The sequence below is a fragment of the Aquarana catesbeiana genome, linkage group LG02 (assembly GCF_042186555.1).
Source record: "Aquarana catesbeiana isolate 2022-GZ linkage group LG02, ASM4218655v1, whole genome shotgun sequence".
Classification (NCBI taxonomy): Eukaryota; Metazoa; Chordata; class Amphibia; order Anura; family Ranidae; genus Aquarana; species Aquarana catesbeiana.
The window spans coordinates 137,627,392-137,653,995 of NC_133325.1; the positions used below are offsets into that span (position 1 = coordinate 137,627,392).

Consider the following 26,604-nt stretch of genomic DNA (forward strand, 5'->3'; position numbering starts at 1 on the left):
CCTGTAATGTACGCTCAGATTTCAGAGTGGGAAGGGAACAAAGCACAGGGGCATTTCTTGCACACAGCAGAGTCATGGTATTGTTTCAAGCTGCCCCATTAGATTAAGCAGGAGTGATTTCAACTTGGCCAATGGAAAAGATGAGGAGCAGCTTTTAAACAGTCTACTATATTCTCCTTCAGAAGAAAGGCTACTTTAATATATTCGAGCCAGCATTGTTAGGGGGTTTGAAAAAGCCCACAATGTGGTTTGCATTCAACTACAGGCAAGCAGCTTACGGTTGGTAGCTTTGCCCCTACCTTAAGCATCACAATTAGTAAGGCCGTCTTAAAAAGACAAGTATAGCTGGCAACCACCGTACAGGTTATGTTTGCACATCTATTTGAAACTTAAGGAATTTTACAAAGTATACCAGATGTGCAAGAACTTCTACAAGTCTCAAAAGCTACCTTTAATATGGTCTGTGGTGAACAAAAAAGTGTCCAGTCTCAGATGCCACTAGGCACATTGAGTGCTAAAAAAAAAAAAAAAAAAATTTAAATGTGTGTATATAGCTTTTTTTTTTTTTTAAGCACTCAATTTGTGTATATAGCTTGTCTGACTTTTTTTTTAAGCACTCAAAGTCAGACAAGCTATATACACAATTTTTTTTTTTTTTTTTTTTTTTTTTTATTACTTATGCGAGGTAACCTCTTTATGATCTCAAAGATCTAACTTTTTTTTTTTTATAAATATTTCTGTATCAATCCCAAAAAGCGGATAGAGAAAAAAGCCACAAGTATAGAGTCCATTAGTTGAACCACCAATATTGAAATTAGATGGAGACACTGTTCTCTATCTCACTTGGATCAAGGTAGGGATAGGGCAGATGCATGGTCTTGTTCCTCTCCTGAATGCATTTGGAGATCTCAGCCAGTTTAACATGAAATTCCTTAATGAACTGATGTGGGGTCCTTTCTGTAAAACGTATAGTACGGTAGTTTCCAAGACGCCTCTGTAAAAGAAGACCTGAATGAGACTTGCAATACAGTTACAATGCCATTACATGTTCTGAAACCAGGGGGAGGCAATATTTGGTTGGTAGCTTTTCAGAGCCTGGACCAGCTCAGACACAGCCAACAATGAATTGCACTCCTGTGATCTATAGAAGTACAGCCAAACAAGCTTTGGCTATACTTGCTCTATGCACTTTGCAAATTTCAGTACCATTACTACCTTATGGAAGTGCTCTGCATCCACCGGGATCCCTGAGCTGCCGCCACCTTGCTCTAACCCTTTAATCACCACTGCAGTTGCCTCAAGACTTATGGAAGCCAAAAAAGTATGACTGCACCAGGCAATCAGAACTAGTGTAGAGAACTGCAACACTTGTTTATCCACCTGCTCATGAAGAAAAAATAAATAAAAAAGTCCCCTCTGCTCCTGCCTCTTGGGTCCTTCTGCTGCACCAAGACCCAGAGAAATTACTTGTTGGCAACGCTGGGATTGTGGTCATTCTTTGGAAACTGCCTGCACCATAAAGCTGTGCAGGGCCACTATGTTGAACTGATGAGACCCAAGTTGTGCAAAGGGACAGTCCTACACACTTAATTGGCAACCCTGTCAAACACTAGAAGATCTGTATTGTCTATATCATGAGGTTTGAGTATCATTTTTCACTGGTCCTTTATACTTACCCTGTCTGAGGGCTCATTGCTTAGTGTCCATACAGTGGTCATGCCAAGAGCTGTGGTGTTGACATCTGGCAAAGCCTTCAGAATAACTTGCATTGTTGCACCTTTAGCAGTAGGTGGAGGACTTCTCATAGTGGTGGGGCCATTGGGCATCCAAGAATAGAGGTCATACTACAGGGAAAACAAATGGTTAGGCACAGCTGTAAGCAATTCAGGCTTTTTGCAGCCATTACTTTTTTAACGAGGCATACCGCATATACATGGCCCCTCCATTTCCAACCTTCTGAAATTTTGGCCACGATAGGAATTATGGCTGTGTTGCCAAGTAATAATGTGTCTGAACCCCCCCCCCCCCCCCCCCATACACACACACACACACACACACCAGTACCAATGCAATTCCACTCACCTGACCACTATTGACAGCTGCATGCTGGGCAGAACATGTGAAGATCACCATAGTCAGGTAGTGGATCAGTGAGGCAGTTGACTCAAAGGAAGATGGAAGTTCTGTCATGGAAAGGTGGGGATGGGAACATGTTTTAGTACATGAGAACAAGTCCTAAATAGGATTTGTCACTTCAGAAACCTACCTGAAGACTTATTTTGAAGAAATCCTTCCTTGAAGATCTCAGCCACCCAGGCCTGAAGTTCAGGGTCTTCCCTGACCATCACATCACTTGTGTAGTAGTAATTAATAATGTTGGAAACAAAACTTGATACAAAAATATGACAAAATCAGAAAATTGACACAAGAGCACCACATGTCCAATAAAAAACAAAACACACACACACACACCTACCTCTCCACAGCTGACCAGATCTTCATGCCATCATCCCTGTACAGGTAGTTTGGGATGGAATCCATTCCTCTACTTGCTATGTTATCAGGGAGACACAGGCTACTATAGGTTACCCCTTTCATGGCCCTCTTCAAGAGTACTGGAACTCCTCCATTTCCAATCACCACACACTAGAGAATAAAAGGCAACATGGTTTAAATACTCAAGTCTTAACAGGATCTCAACATGTGGTGGTTCAAGGCCACGTTTCAGCAAAAGACTTGACCACTGCATAGGTAACCAAAGAAAAGTTGTATCTACATTATATTCTGGTACAATTTTCACTGCAGCTTTTGCCTTGTGCTGAGGTTGCTGGAATGAGCCCTCACCAACCAAATATGAAAGCAAAAATGTTACATTTATAGCCATACCCCTTTGGGACAGGCATCTATGACTTGCAGAGATTTATTTTGATTACTGCTTAATGTTCTTGGCACCATGTGACATTTTCCTCTGGTGCCTGAGGCATAAAGGCCCTTTGGTCATTCAGAGCGCTACCTGACAATTATTATTTCTGTATAGTGACATTAGGCATATAATGTAAGCCTGCAAGGCAAGTACAGTTTGATAAAGAAAAACCCACACAACCCCAATGCATTACGCAACATACAGTATGACATTGAGTCATCTGCTTTGTTGGCACTTTGCTCATGCACGGCAAAGTGAAATGTGTTGAGAATCCATTCATGCACCAAAATGCCCGATTTCCAAAATCCCAAACAAACACCATTTTAGTGCCATTTGTCTTTAAATCAGTTCAATGATCGATTTGAAAAACGCAAGTGCTACATCTGACACTTGCAATATTTGGGAGCAGAAACCAAATCTAAAAACGTACTGAAGGAAATGAAATGCGATTGGGGAAAGGGTGTCTGAGCAGATTTAGGCTCTCCGCATTGGGGGGGGGGGGGGCTTGGGGAGTTTACAGCAAAGCAGCAATTCTAAAAATGGATCAAAATAGACACCATAAAGATTTGGCTCTTACTTGATCAAAGAGACCTTTGTGTCCAGTGAGCTGCTTCCTCATCAGAGCATTTATTTCCAGTGTGTAGCGAAAATGTGGAATCAGCAGCTAGGAGAAAAAAAAAAAAAATTCAGATCCAGCAGTTTGTGTTGTCCATGTCCATAGAAGGGGAATCAGCCGCCCCCCCCGAAACAAACCATAACACCACTGTATTAAAGAGTCCCATGCTCTTAAAAAAATTCTCAAAGAGAATCCTGTGCAATTGAGGTAGTTTGTATGTCACCTATATGCTTAGTGGTTTGCATGCTACTTTGATTCAAACACTGAGTTGTTTCTCCTGCTAAAGGTTTTGTACTTGTGTCCATCCAGTTCTGAGATTTAAACAGCAATGCCGCATAATAGTCCTGGCGAAAAAGGGGGGGGGGGGGGGGTTTATACAGTACACTTTTGGATGAATAAGGGAACCTCAATATCCACATAGGGGCTGGGATCTGCCCCCCCTTGTTAAAGTGGTCTTCCAGATTCTGATACATCTCCCACCTGCAGACCCCCACAACCAGGGTTGTGGGGAAGAGGCCCTTGTCCAACAAAGGAACGAGGGGTGGGAGGACCTGAATTTACAGATTTTTCTCATCCTGTGATTAGGCCATGATAGGAGAAGAAGCAGCAGCAGACTAATGAGCTCATCTGTCAGTCTTTCCGCTAATCAGGATACTTTGTGCCATGCAACGCCTGTTTTGGCTCCTTCTCAATCCCTAAACTACTGTGCAGGGAATGCAAGAATCAGATACCTGTTGAAATCTAGACACAATACTACAGAGCAAATAAGCTGTGCCTAGAGTTCAGCTATAAAGTGAAGTCAATTTCTCGTCATTAAAATAGACATGCCATACTTGCCTGCTCTGTGCAATGGTTTTGCGCACAGCAGCCCCGATACTCTTCTTGGGTCCCCAGTTGGTGCACCTGGCTCTTCTCCCCCAAAGTTGGATCCCGAGCTGGGCTGTTGGCATCTTTTCAGACAGCCGGTTGTGCCCCGCCCCCTGCTCACATGTTTTGACCGACAGCAGGAGCCAATGGTCAAGTTTGTGAGACAGGAGAGAGGGAAGAGCTGCTGTAGATGTGCACAGCACATTAATGTCACAAGGGAGCGGGGTCACCCACGGATGTCATTGGGTGTCCCCACCCCTTAGTTATTTAGGAACTGTCAGGCGGTGGGAGCCTTCGTTGGGTGCGGAACCTCAGGTCAGTGGGAATCATGACTGATGATGGATCTACACTGGGGGACATTTGTTTTGTTACTAAAAGACTGCCTCCTGTGTTTTATACACTACACTTTTGGGTGAATGAGTAGGGGTACCCTTCAAAAGGGATCAAGGTGCTTTGGGGGAGAAAGGGGGGCTTGGGTCAGAGCACCCCCCCCTGCATGCACTGATAAGGGTTTGGTATGGATTTTGGGGGCACCGTCTTTCTACACACTTTGGTATGGGGTTCCACTTAAAATCCATATCAGATTCAAAGGGTCTGGTATGGATGGGCAAGCGCCGCCATTTGTTTACATTCAGCTGTCAGTGGGAACAATGCAAAAAGACAGACTGTTGACACCTGTTTGGATCCGCTTCTGTTGTGTTTTTTTAATTGAATAGGGCCATCTGTTTGTTTTTTTGTTTTTTACACCACCACACATGGGGCCTAAAGCATATTCACCAGGTGAGTGTAGACTGGCTCAAAGTCACTAATTGTAGGTGAAGCAAAATTTGGGCATTTTATTGGAGGTGCATGGAAAAGACCAACTTGGTATGGCAGTTTGGAAGACAGTTTCAGAATATTTTTTTTAGGGACATAGTTTCTATTAGTTGGTACATAAGGCTTAAAACTGCAGAATAAAACCCAAAGAAAATAAGCTCAGTCAGCAAACGAATTAACAGTTTGCGTTAAGAGTTTAATTTGCACTCATTTGCAAATACATGCGCACGCTGCAGAGGCCACAACAAGAGCCTTCATAGAAGCACAGGCATTATAATGGATAGGCAGAGGTCAGGTAAGCCTTGAAGGAACCCATCCCTCAAAGGCACAGGGGCACACTAGACACCCAGCATATAGCACAATGGCAGCAAAAGGTGTCCAGTACACCCCCTCATCACTAATACAACAGTACAAACAAATGGCCACTGGCCACTGCCCTCACCTATGACTGGCCTTAACGGCAAGGAGCACATGGAAGGCCAATGCATGTTAAAACATAACCAAAGAAAATTCCTAGCAACCAAACTAAACCCCTGTTTAATGCAAACTGTTAGGTTGCTGGCTGAAAAGTTGAGCTGGGAATTTGGTTTTGTTTTACATGCACTGCACTTTTGTCTCCTTGACCTTAAGGCCAGTTATAGGTGGGGCAGTGGCCATTTGTTTGTAAGGTTAAGACTAATGCTATAAAAAAAAAAAAAAAAAAAAAAAAAAAAACTGTCCAGAGCTCACAATTTTTTGTTTATATGGTTCTGCATGGTGTGCATCAGACAGCCAAAAAAAGGTGAGTGTAGCCTACAAATTCTCTGCAATGCCAAGGAAGCACCCTGAATTTCAGATTTCTTAAATCTTATTTTAATAAGACAGTGGCCAAAGAACAGTTTTGCAACATTATATAGTGCCTAAAATGCAAAAAGCCATTATCTCACCTTATGCAACGGGTGCCCCAATGGAAGTTGCCTGATGGTTGCAATGGAGAAAACCTCAGCTAAGAGATGGGTACGGAGAAAGTGAGCATCAATTTCATGTACCTGGAAGTCAGAATTACGAACCCAGATCTTAGCCAGTAACCAATCAAATTTCGAGTCACTGGGCAGGAAGACTGGAGTATGTTCACCAGGGGTCTGTGATAACTGAAATTTAAAAGCGGTATGGTTCAATATGATATTGCCTTAATCCTAACCAATCACCAATATGTGCAAGCAGTCACGTGTTTCTAGTGAAACATCTAAAGATGTATTCTCTTAAAAAATGTAGAGAATTAAGAGTGGATTTTAACAAATGTGGGCGCAACAGTTTGTAGGTCCCATAAGAGTTGTACATTTTTTTTTTTTTTTTTTTTTTTTTTATCTAAAAATTAGTGCTCAGACACCATTTACAAGATTCACTCATAGCCTGTATTGAGTTAACTTTGCAAAAATGTGTAAAATCTGAAAGTTGGATTCCCACCCAGGCAATAGGCAAATGTCCAGCTGCATTATCATGTGGGCTTTGCATTAATAAGTATTGTGGTAAAATGATGCATGCATCTGGAGCTGCATGCAGGCAGCTTCTTACTCTAGGTGGATGCAGCAGCTGTACAAACAGTTGCAGGTTCTAGTTTTACGTGTAGGTGCATGGCACCAAATGCGTGCATTCTGACCACCTACATACTTGTCAAGGTCATATTTTTGATGAATGGCTGTGATAAGCAGCTTGTCAGACCCTGATCAGCACCATTTTTATTCAGCAATGTCTGGGGGCCGTTCGATACAAGTTCATGGTCACTGAAGCAGTCCGGAGCTTACATTTGAAAGGGGAATGCAGCTGAATAAGGCATGCTGACCTCGCCAGCTGCAGGTGGTTCTGTGCCACTGTATATATAGCCCTCTAAGGAAGGGAGTACACTCCCAAAACTCAGCTAGCCAGCATTGTGGTATTGCACGTCAGGTCACGCAATTCCCACACTAGAATATCCAGCTTTTACCATGCTCATCATATTCCACTTTTGTTGATTATTCATTTTGTCACCATTTACGTTTTAATATAATAAAGTTCTGGTAATGCACTAGGCGTTTGTACTTTCTATAAAAGAATGCACAGGAGGGTGCAGATGGGTCCAAGCCCATATATAGTCCTTAGCAACAAGAGCCCCTCAATGGTTCAGTCCTCCGCACACAGCTCTCCAGCCTTCCATGGCTCAAGGCAAATGTGTTTACAGCTCCTGGTCCACACAGTCCAGGAAAAACTGTTTTCCCCTCCCAGATGCATGGCTGTCAGTGCTGTAGTTCAGTCCCATTTGTCTCCATTGCGCAGTGCTCCTGGCGAACTACAGTATTGTACAAAGTTTTAGCCAGGTGTGAAAAAAAAAAAAAAAAAAAAAAATTTATATAAAACCTGTAAAGAATGCCTTCAGAAATTACTTCTATTCACTCACTTTGCATTTTGCAAATTGGCTGGCTAAAACTTTTGCCCACAGTCTGTATATCTGCCTGTGTTCAATGCAGAAATCAAATTTATTTAACCACCTGTAAAATATAATTAAACCCCCCTCCCCCCATCACCCTGTCAGAACACAACAGCTCAGCGTGGGAGATCGCTGGACTAACCTTGCATGATTAGTACAGTGGCTCCAACGGGTAGTGTGTGTCCGTCCGTAAAACCAAGACTTGCATTCTTAAGCCGGGTACAAATTACCTGAATGGCAATTGGGACAAGCTGATCCTGAGGATTTTTCCACAGTAGACACATAGGAGCAGCAAGGTATTGTTTCTTTTCTTTAATTGTATTTGTAGGAATTTTCTCAAGAATTTTATAGTCTGCTATGAAAATATGTCCATCCTGCAACAAATGTGTTGTAATCAGCAAAATTTGCTACATGGGCAGAAACCCCAGCTATCAAGGTTGTTTGATACCATTGGCTCTTACCATTATATCCAGACCAGAAAAAGCCCTTACCTGAAGTTCTGTCTCTAAATTGGTGGAAGTCCCCAGAGATGAAGCTACCATTTGTTCACAAACTGAAAAATTCCTTGGGATCTTGAAGCATTTCTTGATCAGTGTGGGATTAATTCCATTCAGATATTGGCTACCAAAGAAAGAATCCTCCTTCCATATCTCACTCACTATTCCTAAAACACAAGGCAAAACAAGATTAATATTTGTTGTAAGGCTCGGTTCACACTAGGACGACTTGGGATCCGACTTGTAAGCCCTCAAGTCGCCCCAAGTCGCCCCAGAAAGATTCACATTACAGTGAATGGGAGCGTCTTAATAGACACTACTGAAGTCGCTCCGACTTCAGAGCGTACTCCCTGTACTACTTGGATCCGACTTGGTAGGCGACCTCTACCATAGAAATCAATGGAAGTCGCCTCCAAGTCGGATCTCTCTCTACAGTCAAGCGACTTTGCAGGGAAAAAAATTTAGTTTGCCCAGGCAAACCCCTCCCTCCCAGAGAGCTGATTATCCTGTGATTGGCCACAGCCAAAGTCGCCTGTCCTGGAGGCGACTTGAAGTCGCGTTGTAATTTGCTTAAAGTCACGCTGAAGTTGCGCTGAAGCTGCGTTGAAGCCGCCGTACAAAGTCGCGCTGAAATCGTGTTGCCCCTGTGTGAACCGAGCCTAAGGGTCAATTACGAGATGCTATTGGCAGAAGACAACTACAGTTTTGTCCTAATTCTTCACCAGAATGTCAAAGACAATATAGTGCCCCAGAAGGAGTCAAGAACTTCAAATGCGTTTGAAAACCAGGAAACCGTGTTAGCAGTTGGGCCCCATTCACACCAGCACGTTCTGGAAATGTGCATAGTAGCATGCATTTCTGTGCACCTTCCCTAGAGATCGCATTACACTTGCAGTGCCATTAAGCCACAAACACAGCTAGCAGAGGGGAGAAAAAAAAAAAAACAAAAAACAGATGTTAAAGACAATCTTCAGTTGTGGTACTCGGTTACAGCCATCCAGGCCAACAAAGTTCTCCATAAAGTAATTAGTGTTTCCCTTCTACCTCAATTCCCAAACGATGTCCTGACAGTTTGCTCTTTTGCAGCTCTGGGATGCAAAACTGGTTAGGATGAATGGTTCTGTCACTTGGGCTTAATGTACACGGGATGTTTTTACAACCTCTCCTGAACGATTTAACTTGATAGTAACCCACGTTTAGAAAAAAATTCTCTTCAAAATAGCCAAAAATTAAAAACGAAACGCGCCTAAACGCGAGTTACTGCATTTAGCGTCTGAACTCATTTTTTTGCCTTCAAAGAAAAGCCTATAAAAGCGCAACTGCCTAAAAACAACATTAAATGAACCTGTGTACATGTACACATAAGAGAACATTGGATGAGTTCAGGGGCAGCTGAAAAAAGCAGCAAACTGCCTCTGAACATCTGTTTACCAGCAGCAGTGTACATGAGGCCTTAGAATTCCAAGATATATGAAAAGACTTGGCTGCAAGACCATGTGTTAAATTACAACAGTTCAACTCCTGTCCTCAGGACTCAACAGGCCAGATTTTAAATATTACTTTGGGGAGATGCAGACTAGATTATTGCATTCAATGAGCAGCAAATGATATCACCTGTGATGCATTTCAGTTATCTTGCAAAGCTGGCCTGTTAGTGGGTCCTGAGGACAGGAGTCGAGAACCATTGTGCTGGAAGTTGTTGTGTAGAGATCAAGATAACTGAACAAACAAGGTTTTACAAGAGATCCTACAAACCTGAATTATGTGATTTTCGCAGAGAGGACAGCAGCCGGATGTCTTCTAGACTAGGCCATGATCCCTCGTTGAATAGAAATCCTTTAAGCATTGCTTCAAAGCCACTGAGTAGAGAAGAACAGGTAGCTTATACTTCATCGATCTAGACCAGGGGTCTCCAAACTATGGCCCTCCACCTGTTCAGGAACTACAATTCCCATCATGCCTAGTCATGTCTGTGAATGTCAGTTTCGCAATGCCTAATGGGACATGTAGTTCCACAACAGCTGGAGGGCCGTAGTTTGGAGATCCCTGATCTAGACCAATAAGCTAAAACTAGGTTAGTTCAATGAGTGTTAGCCCCCCCAATTCTTTAAGATACACCTGAAGTGAGGTGGGGGGGAGGGGGGGGGTTATTTAAATTATTTTGGTATGTATGCAGATCATAGACAAATCAGTTGCAGTTTTAAATTCCTATTCAAAGTTAATTTGAATAGAAGGGGTTTGCTTTTAGGCTAAAAAAGGATTTTAAGACAGTATAGTAAACCAAAAGGTAGTTTTGCCAAGATACATTGCCGACAACTGCGGTGCCAAAAATTATTTTCTGATGACGTCAACTTAAACTTGTAGCCAGTTCCAGAGGATACTGGCAACTGCTGAACTAAAGTTGCCAATTTTTAAATGGGGGCTAACACCCTTTAAATGTCTTCCCACTTTGCCATTACAACTGATAGCATAATTGAAAGGGCCGGTCCTTTTAAAAGACGTGCACCGTTTGACTGGGTGGGAAGTACACTCAATAGCCCATCCATTACAGGGTAAGGCAAACGCTAACATGTTAGGCAGAACAAAATTGGAGTGAACATTTTCTTTAGCAGAGTTAGCAAAATGGTGGCCCTTTCAGAGAGGGCAACGTTGGGGATATTCTAAATGTTGACTTTTAATGGATAAGATTTGTAGCAGAGTAGGTTCAGTGTGAAGGTGGGAGGGGGCTGTGAAGGCAAATTGATATGTAGGAAGGAGGGAATGTAAAGGGGTTGGAGACGGCTGTCCAGGGACTTTGCAGTGGTTACTGGAGAGATTGTTGGAGGAAAGTACCAGCAAAAAGGAGAGTATGTGGGGTAAGGGAGTGCATCTGCTATGAGGATTAGTTGTGCTGCAAGGTGGGGGGGGGGGCATTGCAAAACAGACAGGGCCCCAAACACCATTAAGCAATGTTCAGACCCATCCAGCAGCATCCTACCATAGACTGACAGGATGCCTACTGTAGATTTGGATGCTGTTTTAGTGTGTCTGGGAAGAACACACTGCAGTTGAATGCTCTAGTGTGCAAGGGGCCTTTAGGGGGTGTAGGATAGAGTAGGGAAAAAGCTGTGGAGATAATTCAGCTGGAAGGGAGATGTAAAAGCAATTTAATGGCTGGCGAGCCCCAGCACTGCAGTGGCATGCGCAGAGGCAGTAACTGAGCCGAATGCAGAAGCACATAGCACCAGGTGCCTACTGCAGGCTCAGCTGGCTTCTGTGCACACTCTCTCCCAACCTTCCCTGCGGGTTCAGTCCAGTGACCCTGCCCCCTCTGGTAATACTGTGACTCTGCCTCTAGGTTCCACAACCAGCACTGGAGATAAGAGTCTGGACACCGTATGGGTGGTGGAGCAGGTCGGGACTCAGGGCAGGCCAGCCTCCTTGCTAGAATTCTTCATGCAGGCACAGAGAGGTGGCTAGAAACAGAGGGTAGTGGTAGTGGAAATTATAGGTGCCCTGTACAGCCTAACCCAACAGACCCCCTGAATTTATCTGCTTGATGTAACTGCAGAGCAGTACACATAAAAGTGCAATGAGCAGAATGGTAGTGCTTGGTATGCATTAGTAGGAAAGTGCAAGACAGTCAGTAAGCAGTATGTAGAGGCAGAAAATCAGCAAGTAGTATGTAGTGGTAGGCTGCTTAGTCACTTACAGCATGGCTGGAGATGAAGACTCCCCTGGGCTGCTATCCCCACTCTTCCTTCCCATCTTTAGCTGTGGGATCAAACACAATAAAAGCAGCCATTTGTGGGAGTGGAGGAGACAGCCACACCCAATCAACCTTGGCTGCTGGGAAATACTGAAGAGCCCCAAGAGGCATCCTAACCTACTCAGTGGGCAGGGGAGAGCTGTAGGCAAGGCCCCCCTCCTGCAGACCTGAGATTGTTGGCTTACAATAGCTGGGCAGAGCACTTTTTTTTTTTTTTTTTAATGTAAAACACACCTACAAAGGACAGAGAACTGCAGTGGTCCCTGTGTCTGGGATCTATAAAGGGATACAGCCCAAGACAAAGCTTCTGAGACTAAAAGTCGGCACTGTTGGCAAGTTTTTGTGTACAAAGCAGCAATGACACTACATGAGCAATGTAAATATTATGCAGGTGAAAAGCAAGGTGCAGGTAGGTCTATTAAACCCCTAATGGGCCATGCTTGATTAGCTTTGTTCCTGGCCAGTGCTGCTAAGAAAACAGCACTGACTCCAGAATTTATAAAATGCTTGTTTAGGGGGTTCATTCACCAGAGGGGAGATCCATGAAGAAAGGTTCTCCTGATCTCCCTCTGCTGTAGCCACCATGCTCATTTCAGGCCGACAGGAGTGGCAGTGAAGCTTGGAATATGGTGAGGGGGTGGTATCCTCAGGAGTGTGTGGAAGTGTTTGGTTGGGCTTTACAGCCACCTAAATATCTTCCAATAGAAAATTAAAACAGGTGCTGCTGCTGACATAAGGCTTATGTTGGTGGCAGTGAAAGAGTTAGATGACTATGTATGGTATTAGGAATATATGAAAGAATACAAGGGTGTTTGTATAGTATATACAAAGTTAAATTGAGACATTTCTATATCTTTTCTACAACCCTGCAAACAATATAATCTATTAAGTCTAAAAGATTGAACTGACCATTGTAATTTTAGTAACATGAACAAAAAGCTGTTTAGATCATCTTGACAGTTTTTAAAAAGATCTGCAAAGTTAAAATGTCATCATTGAATGCTGAGAGAACACACAAAATCCATCCTACTTTACATTACCTTTTGCTTAGGGATGCTAGAAGCACCAAGTGCCCTCTTCCTTCCAACCAATTCAAGAAGCATACCTACACAATAGTTCTGGACCCCTGCTTTTTCACAGAATAATGGAGATACATACGTGGAAAGAAGGTTGTAGCCAAGGCTGTACTCTTTTAGCAAGGAGTATTGATCATTAGCAGGCAGCTTGGATACATCATCATCTTCTACATCAATACAGTGAGGGACACCTTCTGCATAAACCTTCCACCTACATGAAGGAACGAGCTTATTACAAGTCACCCTTTATTACAAATTTAAAGCCAAACTACCTTTTAGAGGAAAAGCCATCCTATCATAAACAGTAACTTTAAGTAGAATGCATACCCAAAGATACAAGAATAAAAAGGCAAATGAGGCCTAAAAATAAAGTGTGTGTGTGTGTGTGGCAGGACGGGGCATAGCACATGTGTATGGTAGCCAGCTTCTAACTTCACCCTGTTCTGTTAAGCTTTGGCAATAAAACCTGGAAGCCCATAGTGACAAACTGCAAAGATCTGGGCCCTAAAAACACAATTCAAATCCATGGGAGCCATTAGGAGGACCTTCTGTGCAACTCACGGAACAGCCAAAGCTTTTATTTCTTCATGTGACAATGCTGTATTCAACTGTTAATCCATAGTAGCCACAAATAAATCATTTTTACTTTTTGGATCAATGCGATTACCATGTATGTAGGTAGATGGTCTGGAACCACTAGAGTGAAGTGCAGCAGTCAGAGATTTGAAAGTCCACAGTTCTGTAGAGTGCAAAAAGGGTATGCCAAAATGGAAACAAATTTCACTTGCATGTACAGATCAAGTGTAGGTTTCTTACTTGTGCATTTCTTGGTTCATCTCCAGCTCTGCCTTTCTTTGTTTCAGGAGAGTAGGGTGAGTGTTTCCAGTTATTACAACACCTGTAACAGAACAAGTTGTACATGTCCAAACAATCATAATACAGTTTGTTCATCACTAGAAGTTCAGTTCAACAACTTAGAGTACAAAGATCAGTGAACCCATGAAGCCAAATTGAGTTTTGTTGAGAAGTTACATGAACCAGTAAGCCTATAAAAAAAAAGGGTCAGACAAACCAAAAAGGTAACCCCAGATCAGCTATCGATTTCTGCATGACAGTCTTGTTGGGACCATTGCAACAAATTCATGCTAGGGCTCCCGATTGTGGCACTGACAAAGTGCCTTGCAAAAGTATTCACCCCCTTGGCTTTTTACCCATTTTGTTACATTACAGCCTTTAGTTCAAAGGTTTTTTTTAATCTGAAATAGTAAAATCATACATACATACATACATATTCAGAACAGCCCAAGTTGGTGAAGATACATACACACAGTGGGGACGGAAAGTATTCAGACCCCCTTAAATTTTTCACTCTGTTATATTGCAGCCATTTGTTGATAGCCTCCCATGGCTTCCAATACCACCTCTACGCCGACGACACCCAAATCTATTTCTCTACTCCTCAACTCACCCCCTCTATCTGCTCACGTATCACTAATTTACTATCAGATATATCAGTCTGGATGTCACACCACTTCCTCAAACTCAATCTATCCAAAACCGAACAACCAAACTTATAATTTTTCCTCCCCCATATGCCCCTTCCCCTGACCTCTGTCAAAAGCGATGGCACAACCATAAGCCCATCCCCACATGCCAAGGTTCTAGGTGTAGTCCTAGACTCTGAACTCTCCTTCAAGCAACACATCCAATCACTGTCCAAATCCTGCCGCCTCAACCTCCGCAACATCTCCAAAATACGCCCTTTTCTAACCAAGGACACAACAAAGCTCTTAATTCACTCACTGGTCATCTCACCTCGACTACTGCAACTCCCTTCTCATTGGCTTACCTCTACATAGTCTATCACCTCTTCAATCCATCATGAATGCTGCTGCTAGACTCATCCACCTTACCAATCGCTCTGTGTCTGCCACTCCTGTCAATCCCTCCACTGGCTTCCGCTCGGCCAAAGAATTAAATTCAAAATTCTAACTACGTACAAAGCCACATGTATCAATATTTATGATATTCCTTTGTTTTTCTCAGTTAAATTATGCATCCCACCCCTGATGACTGGCAAGAAGCCAAGAAACGCGTCGGGTTCGCAAACTAAGGATGCCCTATCAAGCTTAAATCATATCCCTGACATTTATCAATTTTTTATCGAGTTCTCATTTCATGCGATTTTGATTGGCGATTTTAATTCATGTATTTCTGTTATGAATTGCATATATGTATGTCCATTGATTTGCTTTACACTACTGAGTCTTCAATGATTGTTACTGCTAAATATGCTTATATATCAATTCATGCGACTATGTCTGTATCTATACTACTTTATTGGTACTGTATGCATCAAAATCATGGACTTGACTATAAATTAAATCCAATCATTTTACCTACTCACATGTATTCATTATTATTATACTTTCAATTGACATGCTTCATTTAAAGTCCCACTTGCCCCTCTCTTTTTCTTTTATATATGAACCCGGGATGGAAGCATGCCATTGATATTTAGTTATGCGACTGGTCACTTTCTTTTGTCTATATTTATATTTGGGTGGAAGACACCCGCTCCCTTGGTGACCAAGTCGCACCATCATTAATTTTTGTTCATCCTTAGTTCAAATATCTTTTTGTATTTTTATCCCAACTCCGTTACCAATTTTCCAACACAGTAACAGTCCGTGACTATATAATATATTTTTACATGCGTTTCCTTGAGTTTGAGAACTATTTTGTACTAATTCCAGGGTTTTTATTCCCTAGAATCCACTTATTGATTTAAATCCAGCATATGGGCTGGGGTGTTTTGATATTTTGCAGTCTCTATGTCCGGGGTTGAGATGCGCTCCGCTCCCTCCCCACCTCCCCTCATTTATTTCGGGGCGGCTGGGGCCCGATCAACGCATCGGCGCCATGCATTTTTTTTTTTTTCTCCATCTGACGCCTACAGCTGTGATGAGTAGACATCCACTGAGTTACTCTCAGCTGTGATTGCTCTCTCGTCTCTCAGCTGCCAATGACGTCATGCATGACGCTGGCAGGGACCCGCCCAGGGCCAGAGTATATCAGCTGGGACCAACAGACTGACGGTTCACTCCCTCACTGTGCTTTGCTAGGAAGGGACCGCTCTGTTAAGCAGCCACTATTCAACACATGGGTAATTAATATATATTTTTATATATTTTTTTTTTTTTTTTTTTTTTAATATATCTTTTTTTTTTCTGCTTACAGTACACACATTCTCATCCTCTCACCCATTTACCTGGCGCACGACACTCTCCATTTTCACACATTTCCTAGGGATTTCTTTTTCTCTCTCTTTTCACGTGCATTTTTATGCATCTATTTTATTTCTATTCCCCTTTATCATCTCATTTTTCACACATTTACTCTTTCAGATGTACCTAGTACATATTTTTTTTCAGTCATTCTATTCATCCAACACGTTCTACTCTAGATTTACTTTCTTTAACACATTCCATTTTCTTCAATTTTCTGCAGATTTTCCCATTTACAACTCATTGACCAGTACATTGAGGGCTCAGGAATCAGTTGGCTGTGGTTTCTCCTGGCCCACCCTCCAATCACTTTGGGAGGATGGTCGGTGCCCTGCCTCAACCCCGGTTGAGACGGTTATATCTCACACCCTAACAGATCCCATTGCTGGCGACTCTCCTTGACTTTTGGGCTATTTTGTAAGTAGCTTCTCTATTCAAAGTAGACAATGGACATTTCTGATACGATTTTCTCTATTAGCTGGAGGTTCCACATGTATCAATATTTATGATATTCCTTTGTTTTTCTCAGTTAAATTATGCATCCCACCCCTGATGACTGGCAAGAAGCCAAGAAACGCGTCGGGTTCGCAAACTAAGGATGCCCTATCAAGCCTAAATCATATCCCTGACATTTATCAATTTTTTATCGAGTTCTCATTTCATGCGATTTTGTGATTTTGATTGGCGATTTTAATTCATGTATTTCTGTTATGAATTGCATATATGTATGTCCATTGATTTGTTTTACACTACTGAGTCTTCAATGATTGTTACTGCTAAATATGCTTATATATCAATTCATGCGACTATGTCTGTATCTATACTACTTTATTGGTACTGTATGCATCAAAATCATGGACTTGACTATAAATTAAATCCAATCATTTTACCTACTCACATGTATTCATTATTATTATACTTTCAATTGACATGCTTCATTTAAAGTCCCACTTGCCCCTCTCTTTTATATACGTACAAAGCCAGCCACAATTTCGCCCCCAGCTACATCACTAGCTTCGTCTCTAAATACCAATCTACTTGTTCTCTTCATTCCTCAAAACCTCCTGCTCTCTAGCTCCCTCGTCACCTCCTCCCATTCTCACCTCCAGGACTTTGCCAAAGCCTCTCCAATCCTATGGAATGCCCTACCCAAATCTGTCCGCTTATCTCCTATTTTATTAGCTTTTAGATGATCCCTGAAAACCCTTCTCTTCAGACAAGCCTATCCTACCCACACCCAACAACTGTAATTTTCATTTCTCAGCTCATCCCCACAGTTATTACCTTTTGTTTCCACTTGACCCTCCCTTCTAGATTGTAAGCTCTAAATGAGCAGGGCCCTCTGATCGCTCCTGTATGGATTTGTATTGTAAGTGTACTGTCTGCCCTCATGTTGTAAAGCGCTGCGCAAACTGTTGGCGCTATATAAATCCTGAATAATAATAATAATAATAATAATGTTAAAATCATTTAAGTTCATTTTTTTCCTGTACACACAGCACCCCATATTGACAGAAAAACAGAAATTGTTGACATTTTTCCAGATTTATTAAAAAAGAAAAAAACTGAAATATCACATGGTCCTAAGTATTCAGACCCTTTGCTGTGACTCCTATTTAAGTCAGGTGCTGTTCATTTCTTCTGATCATCCTTGAGATGGTTCTACACCTTCAAGTCCAGCTGCAGGTTCCTAAGTGCACAGTGGCCTCCATAATCCTTAAATGGAAGACGTTTGGGACGACCAGAACCCTTCCTAGAGCTGGCCGTCCGGCCAAACTGAGCTATCGGGGGAAAAGAGCCTTGGTGAGAGGTAAAGAAGAACCCAAAGATCACTGTGGCTGAGCTCCAGAGATGCATTTGGGAAATGGGAGAAGGTTGTAGAAAGTCAACCATCACTGCATCCCTCCGCTAGTCGGGGCCTTACGGCAGAGTGTCCCGACGGAAGCCTCTCCTCAGTGCAAGACACATGAAAGCCGCATGGAGTTTGCTAAAAAACACCTTAAGGACTCCAAGATGGTGAGAAATAGGATTCTCTGGTCTGATGAGACCAGGATAGAAGTTTTTGGCCTTAAATTCTAAGTGGTATGTGTGGAGAAAACCAGACACTGCTCATCACCTGTCCAATACAGTCCCAACAGTGAAGCATGGTGGTGGCAGCATCATGCTGTGGGGGTGTTTTTCAGCTGCAGGGACAGGACGACTGGTTGCAATGGAGGGAAAGATGAATGCGGCCAAGTACAGGGATATCCTGGACGAAAACCTTCTCCAGAGTGCTCAGGACCTCAGACTGGGCCGAAGGTTTACCTTCCAACAAGACAATGACCCTAAGCACACAGATAAAATAACGAAGGAGTGGCTTCACAACAACTCCGTGACTGTTCTTGAATGGCCCAGCCAGAGCCCTGACTTGAACCCAATTGAGCATCTCTGGAGAGACCTAAAAATGGCTGTCCACCAACGTTTACCATCCAACTTGACAGAACTGGAGAGGATCTGCAAGGAGGAATGGCAGAGGATCCCCAAATCCAGGTGTGAAAAACTTGTTGCATCTTTCCCAAAAAGACTTATGGCTGTATTAGATCAAAATGGTTCTTCTACTAAAATACTGAGCAAAGAGTCTGAATACTTAGGACCATGTGATATTTCAGTTTTTCTTTAATAAATCTGCAAAAATTTCAATCCAATCTAACTTGGAGCAGCTGGAGCCGTTTTGCAAGGAGAAATGGGCAAAAATCCCAGTTGTAAGATGTGGCAAGTTCATAGAGACTTGTCCAAAGTGACTTGGAGCAGTGATAGATGCAAAAGGAGGCTCTACAAAGTATTGACTTTAGGGGGGTGGTTATGCACATTGACTCTTATTTTGTCCTAATTGTTATTTGCTGGGCACGCACCGCATTCTCAGTGACCGTGAGTTCTGTGGACTCGATGTCCGCGATCATGTCACAGAGGTAGAATGGGGGGGGGGCTGTAGATATTTTTGGGGGATATTATAGCGAAAAGTAAAAAATGCTTCCCCCCCCCCCCAATTTGTTGCTCTTGTTTATAGCGCAAAAAAAATAAACCATAGAGGTGATCACATACCACCAAAGGAGAGATCTATTTGTGGGGAAAAAAAACGTCAATTTTGTTTGGGTGCAATGTTGCCCGACCGCACAATTGTCAGTTAAAGTGACGCAGTGCCGAATCGCAAAAAGTGCTCTGGTCAGGAAGGGGGTAAAAGCTGGAAGCCGATATACGTCCTTACTGTGAGGAATATCATTATGGCAGCAGCTAGCTGCCATAACCCCGGTATCCTCTTGTTTGGCCGGTGGTCCGGTCTCCGTGTAATAGTGGTCCCTGCGGCGGATTCGCCACAAGATCACTTTTTATCGGTGGCGGGAGAGAGCCCCCCCCCCTCCCGCCGTGCTCCGGTGTCCTTCTGCTCTGTGGCATGAGACGAGTGAGGGGAAGATGGCCCCCACCCATCTCCATAGCATTGCAGGGCAGAAGCAACGTCAAAACGTCACTTCCGCCCATAGCTCTTAAAGGGCCATTTTTTTACATTGACTATTGCATTTTAGTGTAAATAAGATCTTTTTGACCCCAGATCTCATTTTTAAGAGGTCCTGTCATGCTATTCCCCCCCCCCCCCCCCCAAGCAGGGGCAGCTCCAGACAATTTTTTTTTTTGGGGGTGCTGTGTGAAAAAGTGGTGGAGCTAATGCAGAGCATCATGGTCTCGTGGGTGTGGCCAAAGGTAGGCATGACTGAAAATTGGGTGTTTCTTCACAGTCCTTCCCCTTTATATAGACAAAATAGGGCCTTTGGACACACATAATTGATTGTTGGAGTAAAACAAGCCCAAATGGGAATAATGATAACCCCCAGCAAGTGCCAAGGTCAGCAATAGCTCCCCAGTAAGTAGAAGGGCCAGATAATCTCCAGTACATGTCAGGGCCAGCCATAACACCCAGCAAAACATAATAACTAACCCCCGGCACAGAACAAAAATAAACCCCCAGCATAGCACAAAAATGAACCACAAGCATGACAATAATCCTCCAATATTGCACAATAATTAACCCCTTAGCCTGGCAGAACAATTAAATCCCAGCATGGCACAATAATGTAGCACAGCAATAAACCCCAGGAATATGCATTAATAACTACCAGAAGTACACAATTAACCCCCAACACTGTACAATAATTAACCTCCAGGATAATAGCAGTCAGTGAGCCCCCTTTATTGTAAAACTTAAAACAGAGAATATACAGTGAAGAGGTCAGCACTATGTGGTCACCATAAGTGCCCAGATTAGGAGTGACACCCTAGGATGCCCAGAGCAGGAATGACCCCTAAGATCACAGTGCCCATATAGATCAGGCTTGCTCCTTAGAATGCCCAGAAGAGGAGGAGGAGTGTCCCCTCAGAGTACCCAGAGCAGCAGAATGTCCTCTTCAAATGCCCAAAGCAGGAGTGTCCCATCAGAGTTCCTAGAGCAGGAGTGACCACTTAGATCAGTGCCCATATAGACCATGCTTTCCTCTTAAAAGTGCCACAATTAGGAGTGCCCCTTTAGAGCTTCCCCCATAGACTGTCAAGATTAGAGTGCCCAGAGCAGGAGAGTGACCCCCTCAGAATGCCCAGAGCAGGAGAGTGACCCCCTCAGAATGCCCAGAGCAGGAGAGTGACCCCTTAGCACACCCAAGCACCCACCTGGTGCCGCCCCTGCCTCCAAGGGATGTTTAAAAAAAAAAAAAAAAAAAAAAAAAAAAAAAAAAAAAAGGCAGCTGAGCTAGACTTACCTCCTTTTCTGAGAGTCTTCCAGGACAGCCCATGAGACCTAGGGCTCCTCCTACCAGGACAGGAAACACGTTACCCCCACCGGATAAAGGGGCGGTCCTCCAGGCCCCACGTCAGTCTTCTCAAGAACTGTAGGATGTTCCTGCAAAACATATGAATAATACACATAACTTCAGACAAAACCGGGTGGGAATCCAGCTGTCCTGGAAGACTTTCAGAAAAGTTACCGGTAAGTCTAACTCAGCTTTTCTCCAAGCGTCTTCCAGGACAGCCCATGAGACGATGAGCCAGAACTTACCAGTCTAGGGAGGGACAACTGCCTGAAGGCCCTTACGACCAAATGCCTGCTCCTGAGCCGATAGATCCAGGTGATAATGTTTAAGAGAAAAAAAAAAAAAAAAAATTTCTTGGTTGCCCTGTGGCAAAACTACAAAAGGTTGGCAGTACAATAGTCCTGGGATCGATGGAATGTACTGGCCACCTTGGGCAAAAAACCTGGATCAGTTCTCAAAATCACTCGATCCTCAAAAATCGTGAGGAAAGGCTCCCTCACTGATATGGCCTGCAACTCACTTACCCTACGAGCTGAGGTAACAGCTACAAGAAAAACAGTTTTTAATGTAACTAACTTAACTGAAATATCCTCAAGAGGCTCAAATGGAAAATTCAACCAGAGTTTGAAGTACCAGGGACAGGTCCCAAGTTGGACAACTTCTCACCACTACTGATCTGGCCCTAGAGATTGATTTGAAAAACCGGAGTTAGACTTACCGGTAACTCTTTCTAGGAGTCTTCCAGGACAGCCTCTGAGACATAGGGCTCCTCCCTCCGGGACAGGAAACATGTATACCAATTGTCTTAAAAGGTGGTCCTCCAGGCCTCCCTCTTCAGTTTACCAAAGAACTACCGGAAGGCTCTGAAAGACATAATACACTAACACCACGTCAGTACATAATTCCAACACCAGTTAAATATAAACACCGGGTGGGAACCAGGCTGTCCTAGAAGACTCCTAGAAAAAGTTACCGGTAAATCTAACTCCGGTTTTCTCCCTTTGTCTTCCAGGACAGCCTCTGAGATAAGCAAGGACCTTACTTTGTCAGGGCGGGACCACTGCCTGGAGGACCTTTCGTCCAAATGTCTGCTCCTTGTCAGGCAATAAATCCACCCGGTAGTGCCTAGCAAACGTTGAGTAGCTGGACCATGTTGCTGCCTTGCAGATGTCCTCCGGAGAAGCTCCGGCCCTCTCTGCCCATGAAACCGAGACTGCCCTGGTGGAATGTGCCTTTACTAATTGTGCTTGTCTACCTTCCAACTTATAGGCTTCTATTGCCATTCTTATCCATCTAATAATGGAAGATGTAGAGGCCCTGCAACCCTTGCGGGCCCCCGAAAAATTAACAAAAAGAGTCAGAGTTCCTAAAACCTCTAGTGAATTCTAAATAAACTAAAGGCGTCTCTTAACGTCCAATAAACTTAAAGATTCCTCCTCATCTACTTCTGAGGTGGAACGGAAAGTCGGCAGGACAATGTCCTGTGATTATGGAACATAGATGCTACTTTAGGAAGAAAACTGGGATCTGTCTTCATAATGACCCTGTCTTCCCAAATCAACAAAAATGGCTCCCTAATAGAGAGAGCTTGCAAATCACTCACCCTTCTGGCTGATGTGATAGCTATCAGAAAAAGGGTTGAGTACCACCCATCTTAGCCCAGATTTCTCCAAGGGTTCAGAGGGACTACCAGCAAATGCTCTGAGAACCAATGCTAGATCCCAAGTGGGGCAGGCTGTAATACTCACTGGCCTGGACCTCAAAAGTGCTTTGAAGAAATTCTTTACGAATCGATTCTGCTGAAGCGAGGTCTGCAAGAAAATACTCAAGGCCGCAGTCTGAACCTTCAGTGTACTGACCGAAAGGCCCAGTTCTACCCCTGCCTGAAGAAAATCCAGGACTGCCGGAATGACTCAGACCCTGCTCTACCAACCAGGAATTAAATCTTTTCCATACCTTGCCCTAGTTATCGGCTTACGACACTCGAGAAGAGTTCTGACTGCTCTCTGAAAACCCCTGCTCTCGCAACAACTGTTCCTCAGATACCAGGCTGATAGTTTGAAGCTCTCCATCTGAGAATGTAGAAAATCGGTCCCTGGGAGATCAAATCCTCCCTGACCGGAAGGGGTAAAGGAGGACAAAATGGCCAGTCTCTTCAGGATGGCAAACCGGGCCTTTTTGGCCAAAACGGTGCCACTAGGATGAGATCCGTCGATTCTGCCAGAAATCTTTGAAGGACCGCCGCTATCAGCCGAACTGGAGGAAATGCATAACACAGCTTGAACTGCCAAGGGTTGGCAAAGACGTCTATCCCTGTGGCCTGATCCTGTGGGTGGACCGAAAAGAACTGTGCCACCTTCTTGTTGGTCTCCGAGGCAAAGAGGTCCACCTCCGGTAGCCCCCAACACTGTACAATCTCCCTGAAAACATCTATGTTGAAGGACCAGTCATTCTGGTACACATGCTGGCGGCTGAGAAAATCCGCCAGCAAATTTTGAGAGCCTTTCAGGTGAATGGCCGACAATGAGGCCAGATTCATCTCAGCCCAACACAGAATCTTGTTGGCTATGTTCTGTAGGGCAGGACTCCTTGTGCCTCCCTGCTTGTTCACATATGCAACAGCTGCCGCATTGTCTGTCCGAACTTGCAGGTGTAATCCCCTTATCCGGGACTGGAAGGCCTCTATAGCCTTTAGGATTGCCAGAAGCTCCCTCTGATTTGAGGATCGCCGGGCCTCCACTGGCAACCAGCTTCCCTGGGCTAAGGACCCCTCCAGGTGGGCACCCCATCCCCATGCACTGGCGTCGGTAGTCATCTCTAGCTACAGGATGGGCCCATGACAGACCAACTGCCAGATTGTGATGTGTCCGCCACCACCATAAAGTCCTTTTGACCTTTGCTGGTAGGCGTATGGGAAGATCTAGGCTTTGTCTTCTGCCGTCCCAGAAACGCAGCATGAAATTCTGCAGGGGCTGCTGTTGAAGTCTTGCCCAAGGAACCGCAGGGAAACAAGACATCAGACCCAGAACTCTCATTACCTCCCTGACTGGGGATTACCTGATTGGATTGCAGCTGGACTACTGCCTGATCCACCTTTAGGATTTTCTCCTGGGGGAGGAACACTTTTATCTCCACTGAAGATATCCTGTACCTCAAATACAGGACCTCCTGTGCTGGGGTTAGCTGGGACTTCTGTTGACTAGCCACCCGAGAGATAGGAGGAAACTCTGGGCCTCCTGCAGATCCTTCTCTAGCTGATGAAAAGAGGGGGCCACAAACAGGAGATCGTCCAGGTAGGGGAATCACTGTAATGGCCCTGACTCTTAGCGGAGCTAAAACCTCTAGCACCTTTGTGAAGATCCTCAGCGAAGAGGACAGGCTGAAAGGTAGTGCCCGGAACTGGAAGTGCAGAACCTTTGAATTTATTCTGACTGCTAGCCTGAGATATTTTTGAAATTCCTGATGTATAGGGATATGCAGGTAGGCATCCCTGAGGTCTACCGTGGCCATAAAGCAGCCTGGAAAGAGGAGGTTGGTTATGGTAAATATTGACTCCATCCTGAATCGCTTGTATTTTACAAATTGAGTCAGAGGACGGAGGTCAGAGGACTGCAACTGTGATAGCCAGCACTCCAGATTTCTGGCTACGCAAGTAGCTGCAAGGGCTGGTTTCAACCCAATTGATGAGGCATCCCAAGCCCTCTTCAGCAGCACATCCCCCCCTCTTATCCATAGGATCCTTGAGTGATCCCAAGTCGTCAAAAGTCAAGTCTGTCTTTGAGACCTTGGCTAAGGGAGCATCCAATTTAGGAATTTTATTCCATAGATGGGAAGCATCTGCTTCAAACGGGAACCTCGGTTTGAGGCTACCAGAAAAGAAAGGCCTCTTTTCCGTTTGTTCCCACTCCAACAAAAATCGATTCAATCAAGGATTTGTGCATAGGAAAAACCCTGGCTTTATTAGCACTAGACCTTGGCACATCAGGTCGTGCCTTGAGAGTTGAACCTGCTCCTCCCGGATTTCTAGCATGTAATAGATGGCTTTCAACAAGTCCCCCACATCGTCCAGAGATAGTTTGTATCTGGAAACTCTAGATGAATCATCCTCCCCCTCCGAGTCGGATGCTGAATCCACTTGTGAGGAGGCTAGAGATCTAGCCCTCACCCCATCATCCTCAGTCTCCTGACTGGGCTCAGATAGGGAAGGCAAACTGGCTGCCCTGACTAGGGATGGTGAGGGACCCTGCATCCTATCCATCATTCCTTTAAATGATTGAAAGGTGGACGCAAGCTCGTCTTTAACTGAGGATAAGATTTTATGACAAGATGCCACCGAATCATCCCTGACGAGACTACTGACACTCGGGGCAAAGTGGTTTCTCCCAATTGGGACCCAACTTAGTCCCACATACAGCACACTTCTTCCTAGGTAGCCGAGTCTGATCTGTCCTAGGCTTTAACCTGGAAATTAAACAGAAAAAGACAAGGAGGACAAGCTACCGTTAGAATGCCTCCCTGACCCACACCACCACTGTGCCAGGGTCAGCCTAGGAAGTGCCCAACCCATCACCTTAGGTTCCCTACATAGGAAGGGAGTTACTTGGGTCCCAAGAACCCTGACCCCCCAGTGTAAGGAATGGTCTCCCCTCACCACCTTACCTGAGAGGTGCCGGAGCCAACCGAACCGGAGTCTATTGCTTGAACAGCTGTCTCCATGATCCTGGTGTCTTCTGCTGCCTTGCTGAGCCTTACACACTGCTCCGGATGCTGTGTATCCCCCGCCGTGCTTTTTGAGACCAGAACCACGTCTCATGGCGCCCCGATGACGCGGTTCCGCCGAAAATACCATCACTTCCGATTGTTGGAACGCAGAAGCCCCGCCCCCCCACGCCGCGATTCTTCCTCACCCTTTGAACGGAAGAGCGGTAAGGCCGAACGAACGTCTCTCGCTTGCCGGCCCGGAATCACCTGACACAGGCAGGTACAGCTTGTAGGTGGACGTGACTGCGGTCACCAGAGGTCTAGCTCTGAGCTAACGGCAGCTGTGGAACTTAGCACCTTACTCTTCCCCAGCAGGCCAGAGGAGAGTCAACGCCAGGGGCTCTTCACAGGACAGTCCTGAGACATGGAGCTCCCTTGGTTCTTTAGCGTGCTCCTTCCCATCCGGCAGGAAACACAATAACTGAAGAGGGAGGCCTGCCTTTTAAGACAATTGGTATACGAGTTTCCTGTCCCGGAGGGAGGAGCCCTATGTCTCAGAGGCTGGCTCTAGTGACTGTTTTTCTGCAATTTACCAGAGTCTTATTTACTTTGTCAGAGAACCCCTGGGCGCTCAGTATCGTCTCTTCAGATACCAAGCCGTCCAGTTTAAGGAAACCACCTGAGGGTGTGACACTGGACCCTGCGATAGTAAGTCTCCTCTCTTCAGAAGACTCAGTGGGAGGCTCCAAGATCAGAGTCTGTAGCAGGGAAAACCATGGCCTCTTGGGCCAGAAA

The 26,604-nt window shown here is 44.4% G+C and overlaps 1 protein-coding gene across 1 annotated transcript in view; it reads right to left on the bottom strand.

Annotated features, from left to right (window-relative positions):
* Positions 1-644: 644 nt before the first annotated feature.
* LOC141127242 (hydroperoxide isomerase ALOXE3-like) overlaps positions 645-26,604 on the bottom strand; it is a 37,316-nt gene continuing 11,356 nt past the window's right edge. The window contains exons 3-14 of the mRNA XM_073613508.1: positions 13,803-13,884; positions 13,069-13,197; positions 9,918-10,021; positions 8,157-8,329; positions 7,896-8,039; positions 6,149-6,352; positions 3,501-3,587; positions 2,477-2,646; positions 2,267-2,388; positions 2,083-2,183; positions 1,677-1,844; positions 645-994 (exon numbers count right to left, since the gene is read on the bottom strand). Coding sequence (XP_073469609.1) covers positions 815-994; positions 1,677-1,844; positions 2,083-2,183; positions 2,267-2,388; positions 2,477-2,646; positions 3,501-3,587; positions 6,149-6,352; positions 7,896-8,039; positions 8,157-8,329; positions 9,918-10,021; positions 13,069-13,197; positions 13,803-13,884 — 1,664 coding nt within the window. The 3' untranslated portion in view covers positions 645-814. The remainder of the gene's footprint in view (positions 995-1,676; positions 1,845-2,082; positions 2,184-2,266; positions 2,389-2,476; positions 2,647-3,500; positions 3,588-6,148; positions 6,353-7,895; positions 8,040-8,156; positions 8,330-9,917; positions 10,022-13,068; positions 13,198-13,802; positions 13,885-26,604) is intronic.